Raw genomic sequence first — 25,820 nt, forward strand, 5'->3', positions numbered from 1 at the left:
GATCTTTCCATAATTGTGGGACAACATATTTGGTTCCGCCTGTCTGGTTAATGTTGTACCCGGAGCAGATTTGAGACCGGACACTTCCTGTTCTGGTTGTTTCAGCATGAAGAAGGAGCAAGTACTGAATTGCCAGTTTTCTAAGTGGTACCCAAGGTTCAAGAAGCTTAGTATCAGAAGGTAGGAATACTTTCTTAATGTAACCCTGGCAAGCCACTTACTATACATACATACATACATACATACATACATACATACATACATAACATTCACACTTTTCCCCTCCATGTGTGTTGAGGCTCAGCTACTATTGGTATTTCAGAAGGCATGTATAGATGGTTGAAATGTAACATTGTTCTTGTAAATGTGATATAAAGAGAATTTAAAATGCAATTTTTTTTACGTTTACTCTTTAGAACAATAGTTTCACTCCTTCGATTGTAAGGCTAATGACCATGAGACCTGTCAATGCATTACTTCTGCAGAAATTTCTTTGGCAACAACCTATCACCGCCTACTTATCTGTGATATGACAACTGGCAAGGGGCAAGACTGGGGCATATGTATATTTTATTATCATTATTCTGAACAAATGCTATTTTCTTTCTTTATTTAGCGTTATAATCCCTCTGCCTGAAAATGTGAAGGACTATTTACTTGATGATGGAACGCTTGTAGTCTCTGGAAGGTAAAACACAACATATCTGAAAGGTTTGCCATACACTGCTTGCTTATCCCATCCCCTAATTTCTTTAGACGGAGTCGCTGCCCTTTCTAGAGTTTTACTGACGTCCAACTCCGCTTAACCTCCAATGTTTTTGACATGCCCAAATACCAATATTTACTTAAAAAAGTTTACCCTGACGATGGTCCATGTGCTTTTACTTCTTAGGGAAGAATCTCCAGCATGTTCTCAAACTGATCCGAACAGCGATGAAGAAGAGGTGCAGGTAAAGACAAAGCTGTTATTAAAATGATGCTTCTTTGTGCTTATCACTTGTTTTTCTGTTACTTCAGGCAGTCTCTTCAGACATAACAAAGTGTATTTATCCCTTAATGTCTACTTCCATCACATAATTTGCATCCGAGGAAACAGCTCCTAGGATTTAAGATTTCAAGCAGCACCGAACTATAAAATATTTTGAAAGTAAAAAATGACTGATAAATTTGAATACTTTTAAGGAGGCTTTTCAGTCCCTGAACAATAGATGCATAAGAAATTGCTTTCAAATGTAAAATAATTTACCCTGCGCAAAAAAAGTTACCTTAGAGAGAAGTTGCAGCTCCAGAGTATAGCATACGAGTGGGTGGTGTGGAGATGGGCAAATGCATGTGGGGAGGGGGGTCATGCATTTGTGGGGGCACTACAAGCTCTATGCACACATGCATCTTAGAAGTGGTGGTGCTGCCTACCTATGTGCTGCAGGTGAAGGTATGCATGTCTCATGTGGATGCTGAGATAAGAATGGTATACTTAGCCTACCATTGTGGGAGTGTCATATGGGTGTACTCATTTTTCATATCATTTGATTCTGATCTGATTAAATAATGCTTTCACATACAACACAACAGAAAATATCACTGGGAAAATTGTATGTTAACATTTCCATTAAATAATAAAAAAGTGTGTGTGTGTATATATATATATATATATATATATATATATATATATATATATATATACTTAGATACTTAGTGGAAGTGTAATAATTACATAATTTCATTTTTGTTTTTACAAATCAAGTTCTCTCTGCATACATTGAGATATAGCCGGTGGAATGCACATCGCTCATACAACTGAAAATCTTTTTTTAAATGCTTAATGTTCCCCTATTTTTATTGCAGATATTAACTAAAAGTTAGGTTTTATTCATGGGTAAATAGAACATTTCTTTGGGGCTTTAACATTTTTATTTAGTTTCAACAATTTTGAGAATTGGAAAACTAAGCACATTGAAAGTTGAAAAAAATAAAATAATATATAAAGGGATCTTGACAACCCCAGGAGTCATAACCCATAACATTTCTTGGACATTACAATATTATTCCATAGAAATAAAGAATTTGATGACGTATAGGAACCATTCGACCCACCTATGCTCTCGTCTTAGAATCAGTATAGTGGTATGCCTATCCCATACATGAATACAAAACAATAATGTACCGCAATGAAAACTTTTTTCGATACATTTGTTCTGCAAGTTTGCAGTATGTTTTTAATACTTGATGTATAATATACTTGCCGTTGCTCTTGTTTGTTTACCTTCCTAGTGGTCAGATGATGAGAATACAACAACCCTCACGGTAAGGTCCTTTTGGTCTTGTGAATAATACTATATTATATATAATATATGTAGGTGTATGCTGTTGGATCCAAGGAATAGTGAGTTGATTATCAAGGACAAGGGGTGCTACTTCATTTTAAAACTATTGATGGTTTCAAATTAAAAGTAAGGTTTTGTGCCCTTCCAGTGGTACTCCGATACCGCTTATTAAATGGTATAGAGCCAATCGAGGCCAGGTGGTGGCTTATACTGTTTAGGTGTATTTGGTTCCTGTGTGGGTTAACTCTGTTTGCATCCCTTGCCCAATTATTTATCCAGGATATATAATGTACTCAGCCATGCATTCCTCATCATTTTTCATTAATAGAAGTATCACTGCTTCATAATCAACATAGTGTATTAGCATTTGTGCATGCGCTGGATAGGGATTTAAAAATAAAGACCGTAATGGTGATATTCTGTTGCCCGGTGGCTTCTTAAATCTTTCTGAATAGCTTGTTATATTCCTATACACTGTGGCTTTTGCAAATTGCGTGTATCAGCAGTTCTGTTGTATTACTAGCAAACTGTCCCTAACCGGATGGCACTTAATTCCATCAGACATAGGAAAATGAATATGTTGCATTGGGTTTTCTTGTCATGTTAAATAACTCGAACAGGTGCGATATCCCTTCTCTTATTCTGTAGAATAACATTTGTTGTTGAAAAATAACTTGTGCCAAATGACCGCATTGTGTTCCCTCTATGTTGTATCTGAAGCATTTTAACCCACCTTTACAGTTACTTCTTGATATAGTTCTAGTTATTCACTTTATTAATATACTTTTTTCTTTACCAGGCACCGGAATTTCCAGAATTTTCAACCAAAGTGCAAGAAGCGATTAACTCCCTTGGAGGAAGTGTTTTTCCTAAACTTAACTGGAGCTCTCCAAGGGTAACATTATAACTACCGTATTTTTCGCTCTATAAGACGCACCTGCTGATAAGACAGATTTTAGAGGAGAAAAAAAAGGAAAAAATATTTTGAGCTAAAAAATGGGCTATAAAAAAAGGACATCATCCTCCCGTCATGCCTGCACAGAAAAAAGCTGGTCAGACATGATGGGAAGATACGCTGCCACTGTCCTCCCTCCCCGAGATATGCTACCACTGTCCTCCCTCCCCGAGATACGCTGCCACTGTCCTCCCTCCCCGAGATACGCTGCCACTGTCCTCCCTCCCCGAGATATGCTGCCACTGTCCTCCCTCCCCGAGATATGCTGCCACTGTCCTCCCTCCCCGAGATATGCTGCCACTGTCCCCCTCTGCCCCCCCTCCCCAACTTACCGGAGCAGACTCCCGGGTGTCTTGCGGGGCCGGCGGGGGACGTCTACGCAATACAACTTCCGGTGCGGCACATCCGGCACCGGAAGTTGTATTGCGTAGACGTCCCCCGCCGACCCCGCAAGACACCCGGGAGTCTGCTCCGGTAAGTCCGCGGGGGGTGCAGAGGTAAAACGCATCCGCACGATGCGCTTAGACAACCTCCCGTGCCGGCACCCCCCCCCCGTGGGAAGTGCTGGCAGGGGAGGCTGTCTGAGCGTATCGGGGAGTAGGATGCAGGTCCCCTGCACCGCTGCGGGGGATCTGTATCCTAACCCCGCTGCCTGCCCGGCGCCCGGGACTGCATGTCCCGGGCGTCGGGCGCTAGAACCCGAATATAGGCCGCACCCCCACTTTAAAGTCTTAAAGTGGGGGAAAAAAGTGCGGCCTATATTCGCGCCAATACGGTATATCGTTGCCCCCCCCCCCTCCCTGCCTGCATCTTCGCTCCATAAGACGCGGCTGATTTTTCATCCTAGGAAAAAAACTGCGTCTTATGGAGCGAAAAATACGGTAATTTATCATTCCGCTTCATTATTGTTTAAGATTCCTTGGTGCTCGTTCCCATTGTTTTGCTTTAACACATCTGGTTCTGGAAGGGATGGGGCTGGAAAATATATATGTTTTGGGAACACTGATAAACCTTTCTGATAATAGACCGGAGCGTTTATGCAATAGCTTATGACGAAGGTGCGAAATGCGTCAAGTGATTTTACTTGTTTTGTTTATTTACTCCATGTGGGTTTAAAATAAAGCGCTCTCTGAAACTGGAGTGATATTCCTGGACTACGGTGCTATTATTTTCCTTTTGTTCTTCTTGCATTAATCGATGTGTGCTCCTCCTGTGGGAAAAATTCCCCAGGTGCCATCTGCTCCTTGCTTCAGCTAGACCGCTGGGACCTTTCTCTTCTTTATCTGCTGTCTCAAAGAGGCAGGTGTCCGTGTGCCTGCCGTTGCCTCCCTTTATTGCTCACCAGCCGATAAGGTTGGGGATATAAAATGGCATGGCTACACAACTTGCAAGCTATTCTACGGTTCCTCAAGTCAATTCCAGGGAGCATGTAGTGTGCTGGAGTTCAGCTCCAGTTTATAATCTGTGATAGCAATGAAAAACTGCAATAGTTTTCAGTTAGTGCCAAATTGGTGGCAATGTTCAAAGAACTCATAGCTTGTTTACTGCAAAACAAGACACATAGTGCATACATATATTCTCAGCCTCTCTAATAAATGTGGTGGAACATTCCTGCTTTATTTTCATGCAAAATGCATATTTGTCCATTTTGTGTGATTTCCCCCAATGCATTTCACTGCATGCACAAGCCAGTAGCAGCTGTCATTGTAGTGGTCAGCTTAGCATACATGCAATTAGCTGCTGTTGCTACTCCCATTGATTTCAGTTTGGATGTATGCAGTAAAAGGCATTACCACTGATCCAAAACGGACATCAATTTTACATAGAAATAGGGCTGGAGTGGTCTGTTTTTAAGCTGATCATCAGCCCCCTGACCATCTTTGGCTAAGTCCTTCTGGATCATCAATTAATGCCCTACTTTCTGTATGTCTAACAAGCAAAAATTACCAAATACCGTGAAAAAAAAAATGTGGAATTATAAATGGTGTACATTTTTATTACACAGTATATGCTTGTGTTTGGTTTAAAGTGTGTTACATAGATTGAGACGTGATAGTGTTTAATATACAGCCACTAGAGGGCAGCAGTGCACTGCAGATCAGGAAGGTGAGTGTAAAGGTAATTGTGTATAATAGATGTGTGTTTCTTGTGAAGGTTTGTAGAAGTAGCACTATGGCCGTATGTTAAGTGATTTTATTTTATTTTTTAAGTGATTATTTTTACACACTGTGTATGAAAGTACACGCAAAATTATTTGGTAGAATATTAAAGCAGGGTTTTCTTGCCATGGGGTATCACAAGAAGCAGTTTACGTTGGGAATATTTGCTGAACAAAATGACAATACAAGGCCTACTTGGTGTGAATTGCTGGTGGTATTTTTCTGGAAAAGCGCTTAGAATTTGTTTTCTTTGAAGTACGTGAACCGTGTTTAATTCTATAATTCTGCGTCTCTGCATAGGATGCATACTGGATCGCATTGAACAGCTCCTTGAAATGCAAAACCCTGAGTGATATCTTTCTTCTCTTCAAGAGCTCTGATTTCGTTACCCATGACTTCACTCAGCCGTAAGTAAATCAGGTTTTTAATTGAACATTTTCTGCTCGGTGAAGTGCACAGGCTTTTTTTTTTTAAATAACTTTAGTGCGCCGCAATTGTTTTGTGAAGCTAAATTATACAGTCACAGATGACTCCTCTCCCTGTGTATTGGAAGCAGCTGTTCAGACCTATTACATGTTGATTTCCAGTGGAAAATGTGCCAGATCAAGTCCGTTGTTGTAGCATGTACCTGTTAGACTTTTAAATAGAAGTGCTAAGTGGAAGCAAAGCCTATTCTTGTTTGCAAGAATAGAAGGAACTAATATGCCACGGTCCCAAGAAACACATGCAGGCACTTATACACGAATAGTCTGATGATGGATATTAAAACCAAACCCCAAAGACCAAAAACAGCTCGAGTCAGAATATTGTCTTTTGTCAACAAGTAGCTTTTAGAGGCATTACCTCGTCTTGCCTTGTTGTACATCTTATGTATCTTAAAGATCATTCCATTCATTATTTTAGTGTACATTGCCTGTATTTCCTTAAGCTCTGTAATCAAGCACTACTCTACTGACCTTGAAACTTTTGTAACTACATTTCTTGAACTTGAAGCATCATCCCTAGTGCTGTGAAACCCTTACCAGTAGCAATTCCTTAATCGTCACTGGTGTTGAACACCATTCCGCTATCAGAAGTGATTTCAGCAAGTACGTTTTTTTCGATAACGGAATACACTTGTGGTTAAGTTAATATTTGCTGATTCTCTGTGATCATCAATCGCAATATTGATTCCTCCCCATAGTGTAACCTGTGTAGCAGTGAATCAAGTGACTTAAATAATTGCACATAAATTATTTCACAAGATGAAGAATGGTGAAAGTGTTAATATTTAACAGTGGAAAGTTATTAATATGAATGAAAACGCCAGGATCACTAACCGTTTTCCATCTCCTTGGAAACACTAAGGTGCTCAATCAGCAAAGGACCTCTCATGGAAGAATGTGCTGCAGAGACCAATAATTTTCTCAAATTATATAAGGCCCTAAACTGAATCTGCGTTACACAGAGACTACAAATTACATCACACAGAGGTGCAAAATGTTGACATGCTTTTGGCCATGCACATTTTTTTTTTTCACTTATATTTTGTTTCTTTAACATGATAATGGAATATAACCCCTTCTTATGCATACCTAAACCACACTATACTGTGTACCGTCAAGATGTTCAGCAGAGTGTTGGGGACTTTTACGCACCATGCACCTCAGCACTCAGTGATCCCGCTCTGTGACTTTACGTGGTCTTTCACTTTTTGGCTGCTGTTCCTTCCACTTTCCAACTATACCACTTATGGTTGACCATAAACTTGGAAGTTCATAAACTGAATTATTGCCAAAGGTGGCATCCTATCACAGCAACACACTTGAGTTCACTGAATTTTTCATAAATGTTCATAAATGCAGACTGCGTTGTATAGTCTTAACTTTAAACAAATGCACCTTATGAGCATATAAAGCCTCATTTGTCATTAACAAATTGTATGTAAACTAGATAGATGCTAGTAGCACTAGGTACAGTATATTCCTTTTATATATATCCTAATGAGAAAGAAAGATTTGTTAGGTTTGAAAGGCAAACATACATTTTCATTACCCTTCAGTGCACCTAATCTGCCACCGCTTCGTAATCCTAGAACGTTATCCCAGATTTGTCAGTATGATGGAGCACCCTGGACGCTGGCAGTCACCCATGTTATATTAATATGAATTGTGTAAAATGAAAACAACTTTTTCATTTCTGAATCAATCACTTGTAGAAGATTGTTTTTAAAGCTACAATTAAAATAAAATTCTCGGTGTTTTGGTGGCTTCTAAAAGCATCTTGGCAATTCACGTTTTTTTTGTTGTCGCTGGCGCAATCCCAAACTAGGAATCAGCCAACATGCTGAAGTTCCTTTGTACACTTTAGGAAAGGAAAAGAACAGGACTTGGGGTCTAACCTCAGCTTCATCAATTGCAGGTGTTAGTGCAGACTGTCCTTTGGAAGCCTGTGTGGTCATGGCAGTGACCATGATTGCCTCTTTGGAACATTAAAGTAAAAATAATGAATCATTCTTTTTTTTAGTACTCTTTAAGGTTCATATGATGGCTGGAGTGTCATTTTCAGTTAATGTTTTGGTCCAGGTGAAAGAGCAGCTTTATAAGACCTACAAGTATGTATATATATATATATATATATATTTATATATATACATACATTGTACACGCTGATCAGCCATAACATTATGACCACCTGCTTAATATTGCGTCCCACTTTTGCTGCCAAAACAGCCCTGACCTGTCGATACATGGACTCCACTTGACCTCTGAAGGTGTGCTGTAGTATCCGGCACCAAGACGTTAGCAGCAGGTCCTTGAAGTTGCGAGGTGGAGCCCCCATGAATCGGACTTCTTTGTCCAGCACATCCCGCAGATGCGTCATTGGATTGAGATCTGGAGGCCAGGTCAACAGCTTGAACTCGTGTTCCTCAAACCATTCCTGAATTATTTTTGCTTTGTGGTAGGGCACATTATGCTGCTGAAAGAGGTCAATGGCATTAGGGAATACGGTGTCCATGAACGGGTGTACATAGTCTGCAGCAATGCTTAGGTAGGTGGTATGTGTCAAAGTAACATCCACATGAATGGCAGGACCCAAGAATGTTCTCAGCAGAGCATTGTCCAAAGTATCACACTGCCTCCCCCCAGCTTGCCTTCTTCCCATAGGGCATCCTGGTGCCATATGTTCTCCAGATAAGCGACGCACACGCCCCCGGCCATCCACGTGATGTAAAAGACCATCAGACCAGGCCACCTTCTTCCATTGCTCCATGGTCCAGTTCTTATGCTCACATGCCCATTGTAGGCGTTTGTGGCAGTGGACTGGGGTCAGCATGGGCACCCTGACCGGTCTGCACCTACACAGCCCCATACACAACAAATTGCGATGCACTGTGTGTTCTGATACCTTTCTATCAGAACCAGCATTAACCTTTTCAGCAACTTGAGCTACAGTAGCCCCTCTGTTTGGTTTGACCACATCAATGAGCCTTGGCCGCCCAAGACCCTGTCGTTGGTTCACCACTTTTGCTTCCTTGGACCACTTTTGATAGGTACTGACCACTGCAGACCGAGAACACCCCACAAGAGCTTAAGTTTTGAAGATGCTCTCATCCAGTCGTCTAACCATCGCAATTTGGGCTTCGTCAAAGTAGCTCAGACCCTTACTCTTGCCCATTTTCCCTGCTTCTAACACATCAACTTTGAGGACAAAATGTTCACTTTCTGCCTAATATATCCCATCCACTGTCAATGGTCATAATGTTAAGGCTGAGTGGTGTGTGTATGCGTTTGTATATGTGTGTATATACATATACATATACACACAAAATGGGCAAGGCAATGCATTAATCCATAAAGATCATTGTAAGCGCAAAACATTAGGTGGCAGAAGTAACATTTCTGTAGCTAAGGATACCTGTTTCTTTGTGCTTGTCCAGCCCTGTAGAATTACAGAAAATCTCATTTCTGGTTCATGAAAGTTTTATTTTGTGTTGCAATGATATTCCATTTGTGATGACATTTGTTCTACCCTAATAAATTTGGGATATTAATAATAATAAAAAATAGTAGTTTGGATGTAACAAGCCAGTTTGCAGATGTCATAAATGTGTCATTGAGCTATTTTCAGTATTCTGGGAATTTGTGCAAAGGGTTTGAAACATTGTTCAGAAGCACACTATGGTAAATAAGAAATGGAAATGTAGGCTTTCTAAATATAGGAAACCGAAATAAAAAAATATTCACCACACAACCGTATTATATCCATGTGGATCATGATGTGTAGACTTAGTCATGCTCTAGTCAGCTAGACCCTACAGGAGTGGGCTGTTGATACAATCTGTCCAAGAGCATACACAGGTTGAAGATTTACAGTTATATGGAAGCGTGTTTTATTCTTCTTTTTGCAGATTTATTCACTGTGCTGATGATTCGCCGGATCCCAAAGTCCAATATGAGGTAGGGAGCATTCTTTACTTTCTGGTATTCTGACTGTTAGTACAGTGGAAATATATTTGTCAGAGGAAGTGCCGGCAACAGCAGAGGCTGCCAGAGAGGAGGATCCAGGTTCCCTGCAGCGCTGTGGGGGATCTGGATCTTAGTCTTGTAGTCTGACCTCTATTTGAGGTCTGATTAGAAGATGACCTTGAATATAAGACCTTGTCTTATAATCGAGCAAAGACGGTACTTATCCTACACAGCCCTGTGTCCCTTGAACATTTTTGGAGTCATATTTGATGGAGTCGCCGATTATCTTACAAGAATTGTAAAAAAGGATAAATATTGCCTTTGCATCTTTGCAGGGAAAACGACTCTTGTGCTTTGATGCTGCACCCCCTTGCTTAAAATTCTTGAAACATTAGACCGGCTAGTAGCCGGGCGTGCCTGTGGCTCTCCTCGGAGCAGCTGGGCTACATCCTGAACGCAGCCAAGGAAAATCACTGAGAGTAGAAGAATGTACAGAAGTGCAAGCAGCAAAGCAGCCTCTGGGTAAGCAACCCAGCAGGGCTTCTTAGTGAAACGCTGGTCACGTTACATGGAGACACAGACAGCAAAGCAAACACTGAATGTAATTGACATCTCTCTCTCTCTCTCTCTCTCTCTCTCTCTATATATATATATACATAAAATGTATATATTGGGCTGTTGCTGGCTTAGGCAGCCTGTATACATATAAATTATGAATCTTATTGTCTCTATAGTTTCCTGCTTTATCTATCTCAAGTGCTCTTTTTTATGTTATGGTATATTTATTATATATTTGTTCTGCAACAGTGTCGTGTTTCAACAAGATCATTATTTTGTTTGTCGCAACACTGAACTGTATCACATACCTTTAATTCAAGATGAAGGAAAACATTTTATGGTTTATACCCGCATTTGATATATTTTTTTATAAGTCAATTCACCTGGAAAATTCCCATAGAAGTATATTGTCAGGCCTCAGACCCATGTCACCAATGGTGTACACATTGTACCCTGCAAAAGGTATTTGTATTAATATTTAAAACCACCTTCTAGACAGGATTCTGCTCTCCGGCCGCACATTTAGGATTATGGAGAATAATAACCTTGTTTGATGAATACAGCATGTTCGTTTTGACACAGGTTCTATCTTGATGTGCAGTTTGTATAGTTTCTTAATGATTTGTGATAATTGAAATATGAATATTCCACTAAGTTGTACAGCCCTGAATGCCACAACAGCAGAAAATATGTTTAGATAAATAAATGAAAAATTCTCAAACATTCTTGTTTGCGCAAAGTTGGGCCAAACATATTAGTAAATGGCCACACTTACTGGACACAATAGTGTCTCTCTTGAGATGTATGGTTTATAGAAAGGCATGGCATGTAAAAAAAAAAAAAAAAAAAAGGTTTTTAATATATCCTAAGTGTGTTTTTATTTTTACTTTTTATATATAAATCTAGCTTGTTCTGAGAAAGTGGTGCGAACTCATACCAGGTGCAGAATTCAGATGCTTTGTGAAGGAAAACAAACTTATAGGTAAGATTTTCCCCTGCCATGAGTACTATGTAAACAGTGTGCTGGAGATAATAAGAAAAATGGATATATCTAGATTATCCCGCGTGACAAGGAAGTAACTTTAGTTGAAGTGGATACCTTTTCTTTGGCCAACATAAAAAAAAAGATGCGTTACATAGGTTTTGGGACCTCGGTGTTCTGTTTTTCCATCTGAAATGTTTATGTGTCTTTACGTATTTGCTTTATAAAAGGTATCCGCTTCAACTGAAGGTAGACCTATAAAGTTGCTCGGACAGTAGCCCATCATGTGACGGCTTAAGCTGGGGCTATGTTACAGCACCACACCTTGATCTAATCCTCCCTGCCATATCATGTCATGAAGTGTTTTGCACGTATGGTTTCACTGGTTTCAACACCCAAGATCAACTTTCATTTTTTTGTCATTTACCACTTTAATTAAATGCTATCTCGTACTTTGCAACATCATATTTCATTCTCAATCAACTTTATTGTTCACCTCTTGTGACAATGTGTGGTACTGAGGTAACCTGTAAGCACCATTGGTTTTTTTTGAAAGCAGAATTATAGATAATAATAATAATAATAGTGTGCTGTTAGTTTAATTCTACATGGTAACCTCTTTTCTCGGCTAAATATTGTTTAAATATTTTCTTGTCTGTGGGGGTCAGAGCAACTCGTCTGCCGTAATTAGCAGTTTTCTGTTAGCAGGTTTTTTTTGTTTAAAATTAATTACGTTGCAGAAGTGTATGCTTGACATTTCTGACACTGATTCAGCAGCTTTCAAAGATGAAAGATTGAACTTATTCCACATGTTGGCGTGAAATGTTTCCCTTGATATGTATGTATGCCACACGTAGGTTTTACTGCAAAGGTGCTGAATCTCTACTATGAATGATGTTTTAGCCACGTAACATATAGCAGCTTGTATATCAAACTGATCAAAACCCCTTGTTGTGTGTTAATGTTTTTATATAGAAGAATAGCCAGTTTGTGCTAATTGTGGTTTATTTCTCCTTCCCTTGTCCGATATTGAGTATTTTAACATTTTCTGCCTGGCTTAAAGTAAGAATGATGCATGACACGGTGGTTTATGAATATCACCAATGTAGTATCCTCAATAAAGTTTAAAAAAAAAAACAAAAAAACATCACCCCCCCTCATCTACAGTTGTGATGTTTGCCCAAGAAACACTGTGAAGGGATGCCAAGTCTTTGATGTTGCACATTAGCCCGTTTTATTGGTGTCTATGCCAGGGGTTTGGGCAATGCCATTGCAAAAGGCAGTAGTAGAAGAAGTGGTGCTGGCTGAAGTCCTTCTTGCTCATTAGTCCTTTAGCGTAGCTTTATATACATCCTAAGCTTCAGTAAGTTCCTTTGTTGTGGTTGCTGCACTAAAGCCCTTTCAGTCCTGACTTTTTTCCGTGAAGAATTCTGCTTTCGTAATAGAGGTGCTATTCAGTAGAAAAGGCTTGTAGACACAAACATGGATAAGGAACGCTGAAATATTTGTAAAATGATAGTGGGGAATAAACATACATAACCTTTTACATTTTTTTTAAAGCTCAAAACTAAACCAGTAGATATTTGGAAAATATGGGCTAGCATTGAACCCAAACAATCCAGACAATATCAATGAGATCAGCTAGGAGGAATGTATAAACTAAAACTGCTTGTTTCCAATTTTGCCAACTTGTACCCAATCCCAAAGGTGTTTAAAAACGACCTTCAGATGATTCATTGTAGAAATACCTAAAATGCCTTGTACACGATACATTGGAAAGTTAGTTTCATTCCACTCATTCTTGCGCATCTTTGCAAATAAGCAATAGAATAACAAAAGTTTTGAGCAAGTTTTGGAATTGGGGAAACTTTTTTTTCCAGAACATTGTAATGATAACAAACAGAACCCTACAATTTTCTGGCTCTCCTGTCATACAGTTTGATAGACCCATTTAGGCTAATAAAAAAGCCACCTGTCTTCTAATAAAGTGATATTTCCTTATATCTTCCATTACTGTTGCAGGTATATCCCAGCGGGACTACACACAATATTATGAACATATTTGTAAACAAAAAAAGGACATCCAACGATCAATACAATATTTTTTTCAGGAGCACATTCAGTATAACTTCATGGATGAAGACTGTGAGTATAACTATATATTAATTATCATAGTTGGTTCTAAACTTTTTTTATTGTTATCAGTCCATCAGTACTCACAAGCCCATCATTACCCCCTTTCTTTCTCACATACTGCCTTTTACCTTAACCCCTTAACGACAATTGCCGGTCCTGGCACGACACGGAAAAGCATGTGCTTTACGACAATTGACGTGCCAGGACCGGCACGTCTTTAAACGGGTGCAGAAAGCGATCTACTTTCGCTTTCTGCACCCAAAAAGCGTTGCTGAATGCCTCGACCTCGAGGCATTCAGCAACGCCGCGATCGGCACGAAGGGGCCATCTCTGGCCCCTCCACGGGGCGTCAACATCCGCCATACTTTGTATGGCGGCGGACGCCCGTTTTAAAAGCGTTTAACTTAAATGGTGTCGCTGGAATGCCTCGATCAGGAGGCATCCAGCGACACCAAACACTTACCTTTCGGTGGGCTGTGACCGCTCCGGAGAGCGGTCACAGCCGCAGCTGCCAGTGATCTTCGCCATCAAGGAAGATGGCCGCCGCCCTGCAAGAGAAACAAGCAAGTTTTAAAAGCTCGCTAGACGGTCTCCAGACCATCTAGAGAACTCTGGCTCCACTTGCAGGTTGAATACGGTACTGCATTCACCATGCAAGTCAATGGAGCCCAGCTTTCTAATCACATTGTGATTAGTAAAAAAAAATTTAAAAATAAAATAAAATTAATAATTAGAAAAAAATAGTAAAAAAACAGTAAAATGTAAAAATCATTTCCCACTGATGTCACTATCAGGGGAACCTCCAAGTTGAAAAAAAAATGTTTAAAATTTTTTTTTTAAAAAGGCAACAAAATATAAAATATATATATAAAAAATATATTTTTGTGAGCAAGTCCTAAAATTAGCATATTAGCTTAAAACAATTCTCGCATGGAAAGAGTTAAAATACTGGCATATTAAATGCCCGTGGGGTGTCTACTTTAAAAAAAGGTATGATTTGATGGGGTAAATTGAATTGGCCAGGTTCAACAAGGTCCCAATTAACACCGGGGGAAGGATGGCCACACATCTAATTTCCAATTAGAAAAATGCACACGTACCAAATGTGGCCTTTTAGTTCCCCCAAAAAATGACAAATTCATGCATGTGGGGTATCACTGTACTCAGGAGATGTTGCTGAACACATATTGGGGTGTCGTGTGACAGCGGCATATACCAGGAGCTGTAAATTCATACATAAAGTAGGTGTGTGTGGGAAAAATACACACACAAAAATACTACTGCAAACTTTGAAACAATGCTGGTGGTAAAATGTGTGCATGCAAAGAGTTAAAATACCAGCATTTAAAATACCCCGGGGTGTCTAGTTTTCAAAAATATATGGTTTTGTTGGGCACACTGAAATGGCCCGGCTCAAAGATGTACCAAATAGGGCATGGGCAGTGGATCCCCAAATGCCAAAGTTCAACATTGAAAAATGCGCATGCCCCAAATGTGGCCCTTTTGCCCCCAAACAGCCAGGCAAAATCATTCATGTGGGGTATCACTGCGCTCAGGAGATGTTGCTGAACACATATTGGGGTGTTTTGTGATAGTGACATATACCAGAACATTTTAATTCATACCTGAAGTAAAATGTGTGTGGCAAAACAAATGCAAAAAAATGACTACCACAAAGTTTGACAAAGACTGGTGGTAGATATGGTGCATGGAAAGAGTTAAAATACTAGCATTTGAAATACCCTGGGGTGTCTAGTTTTCAAAAATATATGACTTGATGGGGTAAATTGCATTGGCCGGGTTCAAAGATACCCGAAATGGCACATGGGGGGAAGAATTACCAGATTTGGAAAAAATGGCTTTGAAATAGCAAAACGCTACCTGTACTTATTGCCCCATAATGGGTAGAAAAAAGCAAAAAAACATAAAAACATTGGGTATTTCTAAACTCAGGACAAATAGTAGAATCTATTTAGCAGGTTTTTTCATTACCTTTTATAGATGAGTAAAAGATTTTTCAACTAAAAGTTAGAAACAGTCATTTTTTTCTAAGTTTTTCACCATATTTTATACTTTTTTTAGTAGTAAATAATAAGATACAATCAAAACAATGTCATCTAAAGAAAGCCCTTCTTGTCCTGAAAAAAAACAATATATAATGTGTGTGGGTTCAGTAAACGGGAAAGAAGAAAATTACAGCTAAACACGAGCAGCGCAGAAATGTTAAAAAGGCCATTGTCACGAAGGGTACAAAAAGTAAAATCAGCCTTTGTCACGAAGGGGTTAAAGATTAGCTATCGTCTATTCAAAATAACCCAATGACTACATTCTATAATGTCATGGCTACATTATTTTTTTTTTAAAATATATTCTGCTAGTGCTAATTTTGTAGTAATTATACTTTTCTGTTTTCTGGGCCATAGTAAAGAAATTCTATTTTTCATTTGGCTTGACATGCTGAGTATTTTTTTCTGGCAAGTAATCTATATTTAATTATTATTAGCAGACCTCTAGAAGCCAAAAGTGTGAGTGGATTTTCTTGGTTCTGATACATGGAAGGCATGAATGCCATTGGTGCTGTAAATGAAAGGCACTGTATTTATCGTGCGAGTGTTGGCAGTTGCGTATGTGGATATTTATTCTCCATACTTTATAACCCATAATGTAATCAGATAATTATTTGAACAGATAGTCTTGGAACTTTTTATGCTAAAACAGAGACTGATTCATTTATAATTTATTCCACACTTGCTAAAACGGTGAACATTTTAAAGAAAGCAGAGCCATTGGCAAAGAGCAATACATTTCTAAACGGGAAAGGCAGTGTCTAAAATAAGATGCAGGCATTAGTGAAATTGTATCACAGTACCTTTTAATCACCTTTTTGTGTTCTTTTTTTTTTTTTTTTTTTAGTTGTCTTTGATGTGTACAGAGATAGCCAGGTAAGTGCAGTGACATATCATGTACATTAGCATGAACATTAACATGAACCGTTCTGCTTTTAATATATAGTTAGTATAATTCTAAAAGGCTAGCTCATTGCGAGTAGGATTAGAAATGATCAAAATCGCATAAATCGGGTAAAATGAGGAATGTAAAAATGTATGGTAATACAAATGCCATTGTCAGGGTGAATAGTATTTGGTACACACAATGCCATTTTAAATAGTTATGGCCATTAGTAATAAAGGACGCATCACCTTAAATGGGATCTATTACATTTTTAATGGATTTAATGTTGCTCCATGGGATGTTCAAAGTTTCTGACATTTTTTTATAACCCAACCCTGATCTGTAATTCTCCACAAGTACTTCACCCTGACCTGTTTGGAGAGCTCCTTGGTCTTTTTGGTGCCCCTTGCTCAGTCCTTTGCAGACTCTGGGGTCTTTCAGTACAACAAATGGCACTGAAGGCCTCACTACAAGAGCATTCTTCACCCCTTGAACCTTATGGGCTTGAGTGTGAAATTTTTGTTTGAATTCAGCCACACGGAAGTGGCTGGACACTTCTTTATTTCTATTTATTCACTCACGAATTGCACTGTTTCAATCATGAATCAACATCAAGTTCATTCACGGCTTTTTTGAACAGGGCGAGGATATGGCATTGTTTTGATCCCGGACTTGATTGTACATTTTGAGCACTGCACAGCAGTGGTACTGGACTTCTTGTCATTTGTTGGTAGAGGTAGTGAGATGCCTTGTGGCTCCCTCTTCGGAGGTAGACCAAGAAGATAGCGCCCTCCTGCAGGCCTTCTGGCCAAGGAGGGAAGGACATGATTTGGCATATCCCTTAGGGGAATGCTAGATAGAAGAATGCTACAAAGGATCGGGCTTCTGCTGCTTTTCACTAAGCACGAGGCACACTCCACGAGATGCACGACACCTCGGGCAAAGAAAAAACAAAACAAAAAACAGGTGTGTATATATACGGAGATCATGTGACAAATCACGTGACACTTAGATTGCACCCAGGTGGACTTTATTTAACTACCGTATATTCCGGCGTATAAGACGACTTTTGAACCCGAGAAAATCTTCTCAAAAGTCGGGGGTCGTCTTATACGCCGGGTATACTTACTTACCGAGCCGGACTGGAGAATAACGAATCTCTAGGGGAGGGGCGAGCGGAGAAGCTGCCTCCTGTGGGCCGGTCTTCAGGGCCACGCCGAGGTAGGTGCAAGATCGTGATCTCCCCAACTAGCCCTGATCAGCGGGCGCCCGATGAGCAGGGCTGGTTGGGGAGATCACGACCTCCCTCTAACTAGCCCAACAAAGAGCTCAAGGTCTGGCAGGGTTAGGATACAGATCCCCCGCAGCGGTGCAGGGGACCTGCATCCTACTCTCTGATACGCTCAGACAGCCTCCCCTGCCGGCACTTTCCACGGGGGGAGTGCCAGCACGGAAGGTTGTCTAAGCGTATCGCACAGACCTTCACCGGCAGCGGCGATGCGCGTAAACCCCCGCTGCCGGCACTTCTGCTCGGTGTGCTTTAACAATCTCCCTTGCCGAGAATTCCCACGGGGGGAGTCCCGGCAAGGGAGATTGTTAAAGCACATCGTGCAGACGTGCCGGCAGCAGAGGTTGTCTACGCTCGCTGGTGAACGTCTGCGCGGTAAGCTTTAACAATCCTCCTTACCGGTGCAGAACGGTATACAACTTCCGTTGCCGGAAGTTGTATACAGTTCTGCGTAGAATAGATGTCCCCTGCCGGCCCCGCAAGATACCCGGGACTCCGGGAGTCTGCACTGGTAAGTCTAGGGGAGGGGGCACATCTCTGGGGGGGGACACAGAGTGGCAGCATATCTCGGGGGGGGACAGAGTGGCAGCATATCTCGGGGGGGGGACAGAGTGGCAGCATATCTGGGGGGGGACACACAGAGTGGCAGTGTGTGTAAAGGCAGGGGTGTGTGGTGAGGGCAGTGTATAAATGTGTATGGGCAGTATATGTGTGTTTGTAAGCTGGTGTGTACGTATGTTAGGGAGAGCTGACCCACCCAATCCAAGCAGGCTTTGTATACAACAACCAGCCAATCACCGGTAAGGTACAGTGCTTGTTGTATACTGGGTAGAGGGGTAGTCTTATACGGCGAGTATAGCCCAAACTCTATATTTTAACTGGAAAAGTTGGGGGTCGTCTTATACGTCCAGTCGTCTTATACGCCGGAAAATACGGTAATTATGTAGCTTCTGAAGCTAATTGGTTGCAACAGACCTTATTTAGGGGCTTCATAGCAAAGGCGGTGAATACATATGCATGCACCACTTTTCCATTTATTTTTATTTTTTAGAATTTGTTTAATTCACCTCACCAATTTGCACTAGTTTGTGTATGCCCATTACATTAAATCCAAATACAAATCCATTTTAATTCCAGGTTGTAATGCAAATGCCAAGGGGAGGGAATACTTTTGCAAGTCACTGTACATGTGTGTATGTGTTTTATACAACAGAACATGAAATGCTGATCCTGTGTTGACAAAAGGAAGTTCGATTCTCATTTTAATTGTAAAAACGAAACCGTTGTAAGGTCTGACAGATGTCTTCTTACTGGAGCAAGCTGGGTTATATTACTTTGCGAGTGTTATGTTATAAAAATAAATTTTTATACAATTTCTTTGAAAATGATTGATTGCATTCTTAGAGCACATTCTGTACTGCACAGGCTGTGAGCATGAATTTAAGAATTATGTTGTGTAAATACAATTAATGCTGGGGTAAAAATACACGAACAACAAAAGGCCTGAAAACATGAAATGAACAGTCGATTTGTTCTGTGTGTATTTTAAATTTTTCATACCTACTGGGATTTTACCTAAAAATGCTCAAACATCAAAACCAGTGGTAATCCACTTTTAAAATGCTTCCTGGCAATCTAGAGAAATACAACAAGCAATGGTATATATTTTTAAATGTATTATTATTATTTAGTTTTTTTAAATTTTTTTATTATTATTATAATTAGTGCTATATTTACCTGGTCACCCATCTCAATTGAGTCCTGTGACTCGGGGACATTAAGGATCATAGTTAAGATGTTGTGGGTGGGTAGTAATTAGCTACAGTATACTGCTGATCATCCAAACAATTTGCAGCTAATGTTAATATGTTAATATAATCTGCCAAGAGGAAAAACCCCTTAAATCACTTTAGATTGTGTCTACATTGTCAGTTCCATAATGACAATCAAAATTTGAATTAACTTCTAATTAGAATGTATTACAAATTCTTGTACTTTTTGTTTTTCAATCAGTATAATTGCTTTGAGCTCATAATTGGAATGTGTTTTTACTAGTCACATGCATTACTTTACATTTATGACTGTTCCATTTATTTACCATGTCTACCATTTATCTGACCATATAGCGGAAAAAAAATGTGATATAAGCACAAACTGAATTTGTAACCACAAATAAGGATAGTTTTTTTGAACAAAATTTTGTTTGTTTTTCCAGGGCAAGATATGGCTAATTGACTTTAATCCATTTGGTGAAGTGACGGACTCTTTGCTCTTTATGTGGGAAGAATTAATGAAAGGCAAAAACCTCAGTGAGTCTCATGGGGATGGAGAGGCAGCAGAGCAGGTAAACCATTCGATGTAATTATAATATATTGGATGTAATAGAGTGCCATCATATTCCGTAGAGCTGTACAATGGGTAAACAGGACACGACAAGAAGTATAATTAGACTTACAGAAACTAAAGAGAGTTAGGGTAATCTGTCTTTAAAGGGATACTAGAGCCATCATTTTTTCTTTAATCCATGTGAGAGCTGCATGTTACCTTTTAAATGTATGTCCTTATTGCAAATGCATGGGGGACTCTGTAGAACGCCCCAATATGCATTTGCAGCTTCTCTGACCCCAGCTATTTTGGATGCAGGGAATGTGTTTGGTCAAACACATCTCCTGCCATGGCTGCTTCAAGGGGGAATAGGCTGTTATTAGGCTATAGCTGTTATTATAGCAGTAATTTATTTTGTCAGTTCAGAGAATGCATATTAAAGAACTTACAAAGGACTTTGATGGGCATTCTGCTCGGAGTGTCTTTAAGTGTAAAAAAAAATGTAGACGTGACACAGTATGAGATATAAGAAGTAGCTACCACATGCATGCTTTTTGTAAGTTTGTATTAGATTAATAGATCTAAATTAATTACCGTATTTGCTCGATTATAAGACGAGGTTTTTTTCAGAGCAAATGCTCTGAAAAATACCCCTCGTCTTATAATCGAGGTCGTCTTCTAATCAGACCAACGCTGGGGCCAGGCTGCTTACCGGTGCTTTGGTCGCGAGCAGCTTCTCTTCTACCAGCGGCAGGAGAACAGGAAGCTAGAAGAGTGTCACATAACTCTGCCTCCCCCCTCCTTCCTCTGGGGGCGGGGCCAGAGAAGTTGCTCGCACAGCCGGGCCCCTGCAGAAGTCTTAGAGTGAGAGATCTGCAGTTCAGGTAAGGGGGTGGGGGAGGGTTTTTGAGCAAGTATGTGTGATAAATGGAATGAATGAGTATTTAAATGTTTGTGAATGAGTGTGTGATAGCATGGATCTGTAAGGGGGGTGGTGGTGGTAGCATGGCATAGGGAGGCTGTACTCACACTCCTATCATCCCCAGGTTCCAGCATGTACTGGCTGCCTTGGCTTGATAGGAGTGTGATTGCTGTTAGCAGTTATATATATATATATATATATATATATATATATATATATATATATATACCTACAGAAATGCCTTTTAATCCCCTATATGCCACTCTGCCCCATGATATGCCTTTTAACCCCCTATATGCCACTCTGGCATATAGGGGGTTAAAAGGCATATCATGGGGCAGAGTGGCATATAGAGGGTTAAAAGGCACATCATGGGGCAGACTGGCAAATAGGGGGTATAAGGCATTTCTGGGGGCAGATGTGCATAACTGGGGGGGCAGGTTGGCAAATAAAAGGAAATAAAAATTTTTCCTGCAGTTCCTTTAACCCCTTCAATCCCAGGGGTTTTTGGTACCTCAAAGCCCAGAGCAATTTTGCCATTTTTGGGGTATGTCGGTTTAGCGATTATTCTCTTTTCCTGTGAATAGTGTACCCGTATAAACTATATATTGTTTTTTCAAGGAGAGATAGAGCTTTCGTTTGATACCATAGTTGGATGATTAGCTGAAAATTTAGAATGAGAAATTTAGTAAAAACTAGCGAAGATTAGAAAATTAAACTAATTTTTTTTTACATTTTCCCTCTGAATCCTCACAAAATTAGGTAAAGTGATGGAAAATCCCCTCCAAGTTTATCAATTCAGGTGTCCTGATTTCAGAAATACCTAATTTATATAGATTTTCCAGACTTTTCCTATACCTTTACTATAAGGTGTACAATTTTGTATAATTTTTATGCTTAACGGGTTTGGGGGTTGTGAACGGGGGCAGAAGGGTTATACTGGCTAGATGTTATGCTAGGGCAATGGGAAGTAAGGTTTTTTTAATAATTTTTTTATTATCTTTTTTTATATATTTTTTTTTAATTTTTATTTTTTTTTATTTTTATTTTTTTTTATATATTATTTTTACACAGAAATGGTTAGAGGTCCTCCTAGGGACCTCCTGAACATGCCAGTGATGTCACAATGACATCACAGCTCACATTATAATTTTTTTTGTATTATATATATTATTATTTTAATGATTTATTTAATATTATTTTTTAAATGAATTAACTTTTTTTTTTTTCTGCTTTTCTCTTTCAGGACGGGAGGGGGAGTGAGAGAGATGGTTTCTCACTCCCCTCCCCGCGATCCCCCTGCACCGATCACACTGTGATCTCTATGCAGGTCCTCACAGACCTGCATAGAGATCACAGCGTCTCTGTGCCTCATCGGAGGGCAGGATATCCCAGCAGTGACGTAACCCGGAAGGGAATGCCCGATCGTACGTTTGCAACTGCGCGATCGGGCACTTTCAACCGTAACAGCTTACCGGCTTTCATGCCGGAAGCTGTTACGGGAGATCGGGCAGCAGAAAGCCGGCGATGCCGGCTTCTGCTGCCAGGGGAGAGTCCAGGCTGTCAAACGACAGCCTGGTCTCCCGTGCAGCGGCAGGGATGTGTCCCTGACGCTGCACGAAGGGCTGGACGCACCGGGACGTCCATAGGGGTTTCTTTGTGGGCGTTTTTTGGACGTCCCGGTACATCTATAGGGGATTGAAGGGGTTAAATATGAAACTTTTTTTACATGAATTAATATTTACTAGTAAAACTTTTTTTCCTATAGGGTAGTCTTATATTCAGGCTTTTGTTTTTTTCCTAAATTAATATTTAGATTTTGGGGGGGTCGTCTTATAATCAGGGTCGTCTTATAATCGAGCAAATACGGTATATAGAGGCACGACAGGTATTTCCAATATTCTAGAGCAAATCATAGAGAAAACTACTAAGCTAATAAGTGTTCCTTTAGTTGTAATTGCAATTACATACAGCTGAAAATAACGCTACTATGTTACCGTATTTTATTTTGTGAATATTGCTATTATAATTGTCTTAAAATCTATTTATTGCCCTTCTTGCAGGACTGTCCTATATTTCGTTATACAACCAGTGAAGTTACTGTCCAGCCCAGCCCTTACTTGAGTTATCGTTTGCCAAAGGATTTTGTTGATCTCTCAACAGGTGAAGATGCCCATAAGTTGATTGACTTTCTAAAATTGGTGAGTAGTATCTTCCGTATCTTACAGTGCCAGACTGGGGATGAAAAGCCGTCAGCTTAGTAATATACAAGTGACTGCCAGCTGGATACACGCAGCCGTATGTTCTGCTTCTATACTCCCGCAGCATGTGTCGGCACACTGAAAGACCTGATCTGCCCATGCATCGACAGTAAGGTAAAGTATGCAGCCATTGGCACAACAGGCATTTGCCCGATGTGCCAAATGGTGAGTCCGGGCCATATACGAATACAAAAGCATATAGTCACAGTCTAGAACAAGGACACTTAGGGGTACTGAACATGGAATATGACATGCTGGAGCCACATCAGCGTTTCAACAGAATGTTGAACGTAGCAATCAAGTTAAACCTCCGCATAACCTGCTGTAACGTAACAGGCCCCTCTTCACCAAAAATGAAGTCATGATAGAATATAATGCTGTTCTTATGTCTGGGGACTGCAAGATAAATTTTACTTAAAAAAATGTGTTCATATTAATTAATGTTTTTTTATCTTAACTTTGCCAGAAACGGAATCAGCAAGACGAAGACTCGGATGACTAGATTCCTGTGCAGCGGCTGGGGCATGGCCTCCTTTCTGGTTTCTTGCATGTAACTGGGGTGTGTTAAAATATTTGTGAAGGTTGCAGAGCCTACACTTCTCCAGATTCCCACCCGCTGCAATCAACACACCTGTTACTCTACATTAAAGCAAATGAACTCTATAAACTATCAACAAAGGGAAACGTGGTTCATTGTTTCCTACAGTTCTTAATTTTACAGAAATTGGGAGCAAAATGTTCACCTATAAATGGTAATTTTTTACCTATATGAAGAGAGTTGGGAGTGCATTATAGAGTGTTGTTTTTTTGTGAATGGCAAAGTATCGCTTTGCCTTGAATCTAATAGCATGTTAATTCTGTAACTGCATTTTTAGAAATACAGTAAATATTCATTTGTTACTTTTGAAAAAAACTGATCTGGCATCAGCGTTATATTTTTCTAGTCCTGGAGCACAATTTCCAATATAAAAACACTATATTCCAGGATACTGAACTTTTTTTTATTTTTTTTTACACACTATATAATGCTCAGGCTATACTGACACTGGCAGAGTATAACATTATATTTAATACCAATGTAGCGAGAGCTGATCAAATTAGATGACCTTGCAGCCTGGGTGTCGAACTCCAGGTTTTCCGCTAAATCAAATTGGTTTGAACTGATTAAATCACTTGTGTTTGAAGCAAAGACTTGCTTAAATCCGGGTCCATTTGTGGCACTCGGGGCCTGGAATTTAACACCCATGCCTTACAGAAGTATTAAAGGTGAAGGAAAAAAATAGAAAAATGAATTTCCTTCCATACAATCCATGTGGCCTGCAGGCCATCACAGATTGCAAATACATTGCATTTTCATTGCACAGGATAACTTTCTGTAACAGAAGAGGCGTCTTTCTCTTGTGCATCTAGTCTCAGGGGCTTATGTTCTAAACTGAACGTTTCATGTAAGTCGAGGTGAGATGCAGCATTCAGATTTCAGCTTTAGCTCTCCAGTACGTGTGACTTTGCCATGCATTATACAGGGCCAGTCCAGGCACTCTACTTTAACCTAACTCTACCTCACTTTCTCTCCTACAAAAGTTTTTCTCTACTTCTGTCTTGCACATATCATTCATTAGATGTTATTTATCAATTACAGGCGGTAAAAGTTGTGTACTAAATGGCTAAAGGCAGTTTAGCTCAAAACAAAACACTGAAAGTTGTATAAGGTGACAGGTCCACTTCAATGTTCCTCGGATTCCACAGGATATCCTTAGGCATTTTGTCATTTCTCATTTCAATGTTTTGTTGTTCAACGTTTGCCAGTAGGATTATTTTATTTTCACATGAGCTCATACTTAACTTGCAGAAACTCAAGAGACAACACACCCAAAATGCTTTCAAAACATTTATAAAGAAAGCTGCTAACGGCATTATCCAGCTTGCTAGACACATCTGATAAGTGTGTCGTTGGCTCATGTCTAATGGATTGATGGCTTGTATCCAGATAAGTAGCAATTTGCAGTTAGGCCTGCAGTTATACATGAATCATAGCTGACACATATACCTGTTGGTAATAATGTTCTAGAATGAAGTATTTCCACTATTCAGTTTTATTCAGTAAACTGTAATTCCAAGAGCCATCTATGTACTTATAAGTGCAGCATAGAAGGTGTTCATGCAGGTAAGTCATCCAGATGCTCTTTATATACAGTTATAATAATGCTTTAGGCAACAGGATTTCTGGTATGTCGTGGAAATGACATGGTTAAAATTGGATAATTTTTCTGCTTGTTTTACTATTTTTATGAATTTTTAACCTTAAATCTATTTATCTGCACCAAGATACGTCTTTCTAACCTTCTAAAAATGGATAGCTGTACAAAGGGACCGAGGGAGCAGTTACCAGTGTCTGAAATAAAGGGAGGGCCACGCCACAAGAGGCCTTGGCGTGCCTGTTGTGGCACGGGTGCCATAGGTTCGCTATAGGATGAAGGAGGGTTTTAGAGCGAAAGTAGATGCAGTGTATA

At 39.8% G+C, this 25,820-nt stretch overlaps 1 protein-coding gene across 1 annotated transcript; it reads left to right on the plus strand.

Moving 5' to 3' along the window:
* The first annotated feature begins 106 nt into the window (after positions 1-106).
* Positions 107-23,812, plus strand: LOC149298809 (translation initiation factor eIF2 assembly protein). Its single transcript, XM_089487102.1, has 13 exons — positions 107-180; positions 617-688; positions 893-950; positions 2,272-2,304; positions 3,124-3,219; positions 5,739-5,845; positions 9,829-9,877; positions 11,351-11,426; positions 13,449-13,571; positions 16,476-16,504; positions 20,018-20,146; positions 23,113-23,250; positions 23,777-23,812. Exons 1-13 carry the CDS (start codon positions 107-109, stop codon positions 23,810-23,812), a joined length of 1,020 nt encoding a protein of 339 aa, XP_089343228.1.
* The last annotated feature ends 2,008 nt before the right edge of the window (positions 23,813-25,820 follow it).

This window comes from Sceloporus occidentalis, unplaced genomic scaffold (assembly GCF_023333645.1).
Source record: "Sceloporus occidentalis isolate IW3139 unplaced genomic scaffold, rSceOcc1.0.p SCAF_31, whole genome shotgun sequence".
Lineage (NCBI taxonomy): Eukaryota > Metazoa > Chordata > Lepidosauria > Squamata > Phrynosomatidae > Sceloporus > Sceloporus occidentalis.